At 39.4% G+C, this 8,396-nt stretch overlaps 1 protein-coding gene across 1 annotated transcript; it reads left to right on the top strand.

Annotated features, from left to right (window-relative positions):
- Positions 1-941: 941 nt before the first annotated feature.
- LOC102704433 (tyrosine-specific transport protein 2) lies at positions 942-5,616 on the top strand. Its single transcript, XM_015839082.2, has 4 exons — positions 942-2,428; positions 3,674-3,770; positions 5,033-5,093; positions 5,204-5,616. Exons 1-2 carry the CDS (start codon positions 1,035-1,037, stop codon positions 3,765-3,767), a joined length of 1,488 nt encoding a protein of 495 aa, XP_015694568.2. The 5' UTR covers positions 942-1,034; the 3' UTR covers positions 3,768-3,770; positions 5,033-5,093; positions 5,204-5,616.
- The last annotated feature ends 2,780 nt before the right edge of the window (positions 5,617-8,396 follow it).

The raw sequence follows: 8,396 nt of genomic DNA on the forward strand, positions 1-8,396 counted from the left end.
TACACAGCATATATTACATAAGAGATACTAAACAATACTATACTAGTTATTATGTTGGATAGCAGACGGTTCACAACCACATATGGCCAACCATTCCGTTCACCAAGTTCTTATCTTTCTATCAATCATCGCTCAGCAATTGAGTTTTTGGTTGGGCATGGACCTTGTGAAAATATGTATTTTCCTGTATTAGTAAAGTGAGAATTAACGGAATAACTCCGTTTGCCGACAAAATGGTCAGCAAATAGCAAAACTATTTTCAATACCATTTCAGTATTATTTATTATTTTCATTTATCGTTTTTAGCCAACAATTTCATTTTCCTTTGGTCAGTAATTTTCAAAAACGATAGACGGTAGATCGAGAATTTTTGTGACCGCTTGCACCCCTAAGGTGAGGCTTCTTGGGTTGGGATAGCCTAACACAAATGAGATTATCTAACTTTGTGTGGAAAAGTTACCTAACACAAGTAAGATTTCTAGCCATTTAATTCGCAACCACCGTGTGAGACTAATCTCTACGGTATATATGCTAGAGTGTTTAAAGTCAGAATACTATAGCGCTAGACAAATTTTACTATGCGCTTTTATGATTTTTTTTAACGGTCAAAGAATCCGGATTGTCATTGACATGCCTAACTTATAAGAGCACCTCTAATGCAGAGTGCTTAGTGAGGTACTTACCAACATAATTAAGCTAAACACTATACTCATTTTTACACAAGCACCTCTCTTGAGCGCCGCTTTGGAGGTGCCCTAACTGCGATCCATTACTTCCACCCTTTATTTATAATTTAAAATTTAAAATTACTAGGGCCTCTTTAAGATACATTATTTTATATATGGTATGAATCACCTCAGTTTCTGTATTTTTTTTCCCAAATTCCATATCCCAAAGAAGTCCTTACAAATTTCCATGTTCCTCAGTCCAAGAAAAAAAATTAATCCATTTACGTTCATCCTAAAATTTGGGCTCAGAATTTAGCGTCTCCTCTCGCCCTGCGAAAATTACCGTTGACAAGCCGGATTACGGCCATGTCACTCGCTAGCCGCCTCCACCTCCACCTCGCCACGCCCTCCTCGCCGGCGGCAACCTGCCCCTCCCCGCGTCGCCACCGCCGCCTCGCTTACGCACGATCGCACCGCGCTCCGCCCCTAGCGTGCGAGAATCCGGCGCCGCGGAAGACGCTGCCGTGGTCGTCGTGGCCGTCGCCGAGGCGGCAATGGCGGTGGAGGGGCGGCAGCCTCGGCGACGCCTCCGCCGCCGCCGAGGCCAGCGCAGGCGGTTCCGCGGAGAAGAAGAGCTTCTGGGCGGCGGTGAGCCTCATCGTCGGCACGGCGGTCGGTCCGGGGATGCTGGGGCTGCCATCCGCCACCATCCGCTCCGGACCGGTTCCCTCTACGGCAGCCATCGTACTCTCCTGGGTCTACGTGGTGTCCTCGATCGTCCTCGTCGCGGAGCTCAGCTTCGCCGCCATGGAGGACGGCGGCGTCGACGAGGTCAGCTTCACGGGACTTGCGTCGAGCACCTTGGGGGCGACAGTTGGGGCGGTAGTCGCCGTCATCTACGCCGCCCTCAGCTTCGCCCTGCTCGTCGCCTGCGTCGCCGGCATCGGCTCGCTGGTGTCCCAGCTCTTCCCGGCGGTGAATCCGGCCTTGGCCAACGCCCTCTTTCCATGCTTCGCCGGGACCCTCATCGCGTTCTTCCCGTTCAAGGCCGTCGATGGCGCCAACCGCGCGCTCTGCGGTCTGATGCTCGTCTCCATCGCCGCGCTTGTGGTGACCGGGGTTTCCGTCGGCCGGAGCAGCATGCTGAAATCGCTCGGCTACGCTAGCTGGCGCCCTGCCACCATCTTGCCTGCGATTCCGGTTACTGTCCTGACGCTTGGGTTCCATGTCATCACGCCATTCATCTGCAAGATTGTGGGGGATTCTGTGTATGATGCAAGGCGGGCAATACTAATCGGTGGTGCTGTTCCATTGGCCATGGTGTTGTCCTGGAACGCGGTCATTCTTGGGTTGGCAAGTTCTAGTGGGAGTGCAGGATTTGATGATCCTATTAAGCTTCTCCTCTCAGTGAATCCAGCAGCATTGCCTGCAGTTCGAGGCTTTGCGTTTGCTGCATTGGCAACAAGCTTGATAGGGTATGCGGTGAGCTTTCCGAAGCAGCTGGCCGATACTGTGGAGCTGATTGTTCAGAGGATTTCTCCAAAGCATGGAATTGGGCAACTATTTGAATCTACAAGTGCCCATGGAAGAAATGGGGCTATTCTGACATGGATAGTGCTGATCATTCCTGTAGTTATTGCATCATTCTTCTCAGCAGCCTTCTCCAAGGCACTGGATTTTGCTGGGGTTTATGCAAACTGCTTCCTTTTTGGAATCCTCCCTCCTGTAATGGCCTGGATTCACCGATTGCAGAAGAGGAGGTAACATCAATTATATCATGTCTCTTCTAGAAGATAAAGTTTACAGTTTGCAATATACCTGACAAAAATTCAGAAAACAATTAAGGATGATAGAGAGATGCTCAAATATTGTGTAATTTTTTTAAATATAATTAATATACAAAATTTTGAAGTAGCGACTTCTCGTTATCTTAAATAATGTCTAGCAGAACTGCAACATGGTAACTATGCAGAACTGGTGCATGGTAACTAAACAAAAGTTTATGACAAGCTACAAGACTGAGATTTTGTGTTGGTATTAGGTCAGGTAGGAAATTTAGAAAAGTCAGAAAAGCAGCAATTATGAACTGAAAGCAATGTTGACATACTGAATATGAAAACCATCATTAGACACTAAATCATGCATTTGCTTCAAGGAGGACCATTTGGGCCTGTCCACACCCTCCAGCCCAACAGATCATTCATAACACCACCTAGTGATGTACTTTCTTTGTGAATCATGTGCCTCTTTTTTTTTTTTTCACATCTGCAGCAAACCATTATTACTACTGAAGTTAGCCTCACGATAGGACATCTCACATATTTTTCTTAAGACAATCGCATGGTTTTCGAGACATTAGGTGTACATCCTTTCTAGATTTGAGCCTAACTCTTCAAGAACTGTGCTATCTTCAGTTGTAATTGTGTAACAACCAACCCAGCTTTATATCATGCTAAAATTAAGTAGCTATCCATCCCTTTCATTCTGTTGGCAAACCAGAAATATGCTTGACTTGGTTTTACATTAAATTGTGACCTTTTTTTGTCTTATTTATGTGAGTAGCATGATGCAATATACATAGGACCATTGGTTCCAGATGTAAGACATGTTTTTGTCTAAATCATTACACGATATTGTGGTTACTCATTTTGAAAAATATAAGGCATATTAGCTTTTTACATGGTCTCCATTTTTTTTGACTATTAATTTCTTTTATAATTTACCAGCAGCTATAAAATTAACATCATATGAAAATATTTTTAAATACAAATCTAGTGGTACTACATGCATGAAAAAACATATATATTATTAGCTCAACTATTATTCAAATTTTGAAATGTTGACTTTGCGGAAAACAAGGGCACCTTATATTTCCAAACGGTGTGAGTATCATACAAAAAAAAAGTGAATTTGTAAACTGTTGGTGCAGTATGAATTTATGATGTTCAACATATCATCATTTGAGTCTAATGACCCTACCGTGGCCGTGGGTATGCTTCTTACAGATCGTCTGGTTCATGTGAGGATATTTTGCCTGGTGGAAATGTTGCTCTCTTGATACTTTTCGGTATTGCTGTCATCCTAGCATTCTGGCACTAGATGGTATGCACATCATTAACAGATCTTTTTTCTTTATATCAAATGCTTCGTGAACTAATCATGGGTGTTAAGTGTGATAGAAGTATAGAACTGAACTGGTGTCATGTTTCACACATCCTTGTCAGATGCTCAGCTACTTGTTATTTATTATTAAAATTTTTCTTTAATAATTTGTTTGGCGCTTCTATGGTATCTCAAACTAAATTGCACAAGCTTTGACATAGTATTGCTCGTAGAGTCGTAGTGGAGTGGTCAGTTCATGCAATTCACACATTTTCAACTTTTTCCCAGATCGGTGTTTGTTTCACTTTTGGATAGGACACTGATGCATCCACTCACATTTTCTGTTGTCGTGAAGGTCTTTACAAGTTGTACATGTTACAAAAATTATGAAGAACACTTTAATTTTAGGAGACTCTCACCTATAATTTACAAGATTCAATTTATCACCGAACCTACAAATACTCGCATGATGGATATTACTTCTACAAAAATAACTCTCAAAATGAGTAAATTTCAAAAAACTATTGAGATGCAAGTGTTAATTTATAAAGAATTGAAGGCCTCAACATACTGGCCAGTCCAATGCTACTAATAGCTTTCTTGTTTTTCTACATTAAGGCAGCTAAGCACCCAGAAATTGGATAGGTAATACTTTGTGTTTAATTTTGAGGCACGTGTTAGTTAAGATCAAAAAAGGCCCGTGATGGTTTGATTTTTTTATAGGTTTTGTGGAGTTGTTGTAGTCCCAACCATTCTATTTTTCCACGACATTTTTGCAGAGTCCATTCTATGTTTCAGAATGGGAATTTTTTATGGGTTTCGTGGAGCTATTGTAGTGTCTATTTTTCCACAAGACACTTTTACAGAGCTAATTCTGCGCTCCAGAATAGAATCCCTCTTTTACCTTTGGCTATATAAGTATATGTTGACTGCTGGAGCATTAAACACACCAGATATTAGTACCAAAAGGTAATCTGTTGCGCGGAACTGGTATGCTAGTTTGTCATGAATAATCTTACATTATATGAATATTGAAACAAAACTTGGTCATGTCTTTCTCACTGGTAACTTATCCACCTTAGACTCCTGTAGAATCAGTGACAAACCCCACATTTAACTGATTAATGGTGCTAACTTGCTCCAGCATAGCTCCATTGGTGCACTATCATCGTCAGTAAGCGTGAAATACGTGCAGTCTTTTGATGTGATGTACACTAACCCAAAATCTCATGTCGTCTTATATCTCATATATCTTGTCCTAGGTGACTACTCTACAAATCTCAGTGCCTAACCCTTCTGGAAGACATTAGTGCCTGTACCTAGGTAAGACCATAAGATAAATGTGCCAGATATGAGATGATATGTGTCTTTCTCTCCATCTCCATCTCCAATTCAGATTACCTCCATTTGATTCTTTTGCTTTTGACATTCAGGTACTGCTTTAGAGACCCTTATGACTCCCACCAGACAATCTGAATATTCTGCACTATTTACATGTAAAACGTTCTGGACTTCACAAAAGTGAAAAGCAGTAGCTGGTCAGAAGTTCTAAGTGCTGATTCGTTCAAGTTGAAAGGAGCCTGGATAGTGGAGGCATCTGCAAGTCGCAGGTTCCCTATCTGGTAAATTGATTTGCTGCATGCTTGCCTAATTTGTGCGTAAGTCCTACTATTATGCCTGGTAAAAAAATATGTTAATGGTTATGGACTTATGGTACTTTCTTTCTGATTTTGATGTGGACCATGTGGCAATTCTAATTACAGTCAGCAGCTAAAACCTGTTTACAGTAACAGGCTAATTATTTAACTATACTTGCTATGTTGTCTCTACTGTTGTATGAAGGTTTAGTGGTTAATTCCTCTGTTAACCTAAGAATATTTGTTATCTCATCTTCTGTTTGGTAAACCCACTTCATTTGTCAGCTTCAAACACTACTAGACAAGACAAAATCTAGGTAAAGAAGTTAAGATAATTCAAGACTAAAAGTGCCAAATTCTCACAGGTAGTCGTGCTCACCAAATCCAAAAGGTCTTGTGTCCTTTTGTGATTCGTGTACTCTTAAGTGTCTTGAAATCGCACGAGGGCAAATATCTTTCTCCATGGTTTACATGAACAAAGCATTTTTTAAACAGTTTGGATGTAAAAAAGTTGAAGAATATTCTGGAGTAATCAGAGACTTTTTTGCGTGGATTATGCTCAAAGTGGAAGGAATCCGAATATATATGGAGGCATATGCAAGATGCAGCTTAGCGTAGATGCTGTCCTGTCACCGGTGAAGGCATAGAATATCTTGAGGTGAACTTGGGATGCTCGTTGTCAAGAAAGTTACCTTTGTGATAAACATGTACTTTCTCAGCGATTTCCCTCTCTCTAAGTAGTAGGGTTGAAAATGATTCGGATAATTTCTGTTCGACCGGATCGTTTTTCCGATTCGGATAGCTTCGGTCGGATAGTTCTGGAAATTTTCGGATTCGGATATTTTTTTTCGGATACGGAAACGAATACGGTACGGGTGATATCCGTCGGATTTGGATATCCGTCGGATAGTATCCGGACCTATGCATTAACCATTCAATCAAATCAGCTCGATCTAAATAAGTCCATCCCAACAGCCAAACTAGTATTAACCTTAGCTAGTTCTAATTAACTGACTTCAAGTAGTCTAGGCGTTCATGACTATACAACTGCAATGGATATTTCTTTTTACGGTATTAGTAATTACTTATATTTAAAAATATTGATAAGTTATATACTTATATTAAAAAATAACAAGTTATATTTCTTCAATGATACGTGAAGCTTAGTTTAAGAGGTTTTTATGTTCCGATTAATATTCGTCACCATATTCGTTTCGATCCGTATTCACTCCGTATTTGTATTCGATAATATTCGATTCCGTTTTCATATCCGAGCTTCCGATTCCGATTTCAATTTCGAAAAAAAAATATGAAAATGAATATGATAGAGCTGGTTTCTGACTGTATTCGATCCTTTTTCATTCGTACTAAGTAGGTTGCAAAGGTCTAAAGCTTGTATTTGTTACAACTTTTTTTCTGAAAATCTGAAGCTAATCAAGTTGGATAATGAAAGTGACGAAGATGCTCCTAAATCAATTTCTAAAATTTGAACTCATCTTTGGCTTCTAAGAAAAAAAACATTCCCAAGCACAACTCAATTTTAGAGAGGCTTTTACAGTATGGCTTGTACAATGTAAACCTAGCTGGCACACACAAACTGAGCATCAGCTACTTTGGCTCTTTTGTGTTAGAACATGTCCATCCGAATTCAAGACATAAGTCCTTAGCAAAAGTGTTAGTCATGGGTGCATTTAACCTATATCCGTGTATCCATCCTATGTGCTAGGCCTCTAACCTCTTTACCTTTTTAGACATATATATGCTAGGACACATTTACATGGGGTATGGTATGCGTGAGAGCGTCAATGTGTGTGTCCATACAAGGAAACAAGGCTTTGTGTTTGGTTCAATGGTGAGGTTGGATGATATATGACTATTCATTTTTGTTGGATATGATGGTTTGCCAAGGTATTATATATAGCATACCCTATAATCATAGAAACAACCACCCAGAATACCACGTACTTAATGTAATGAAGAAAGCAACCGTCAGATATGGATACAATATAAATAAGGATAGATTGTGCATTGGATAAGTAAATTTTTATGTAGTCTGATCCGAGTACCCATATACGTAAGAATGTCCCAATTCTATTTGGAGGAGTTATCCATGGTATAAATACAAGGACTCTCAACAGGAAAGGGCATCAAACAATCAACAAAAGACTTACTCTTTGTACCTAAGATGCATTTTTATATAATATTCACTCCATTCCAAATTGATCATCATATAAAAAAAAACTAGAAATCTTAAATTGATCATCATATAAGAGAAGATAGCCTATTATGTATTAATTGTATTGTGAAAAACTCTTTGATTAACACGCACATTAAATGCTTGCATCCATCTACCCAATCAGCTTTGATGTGATTTGTAAATTTCGATTATGCATGTATACATGCAGGTTGAAATTTGTGACTTTAGTTTTCCAATGCTAATTAAATAGATTATTGGTCTTTGTACTTAGACCTTATATGATGATCAATTTTGGAGGAAGGGATTATTTAATTTGTGAGCTCATATTATGATGTACGTCTAACTACGATCTAATGCCCCGGAGCTCGCCTAGTTTACTTTATGTGTAACTTACTAACTTATGCTTTGTTATGGTAAATATAGTTTTCTATATTTGTTCTGAATATGGTCATTAGATCCTGACAACACTAGAAGATGTATATAGCACCCACTCTGTGTTGGCTGAATCGATGGAATGAAAAGTAAATTATTGATCATATCAAAATATTCTAATCTTACCATAATAAATACTAATTAACAGAAAAATATATTAATTATCCCCAATCAACACTACTATTATAATGATAACCACTAATTAATAACAAAACACACTAATTATCACCAATTAGTTACTAATTATGGTTGTTAACAAGGACGAATGCCTCATCCAATCAAATCAGATAGATTCGTCTATCCAGTATATTATATTTAAGAAATATTATTTGGTGGTCGTCATATCTATCCCTCTATCCC

The sequence above is a fragment of the Oryza brachyantha genome, chromosome 7, assembly GCF_000231095.2.
Source record: "Oryza brachyantha chromosome 7, ObraRS2, whole genome shotgun sequence".
Lineage (NCBI taxonomy): Eukaryota > Viridiplantae > Streptophyta > Magnoliopsida > Poales > Poaceae > Oryza > Oryza brachyantha.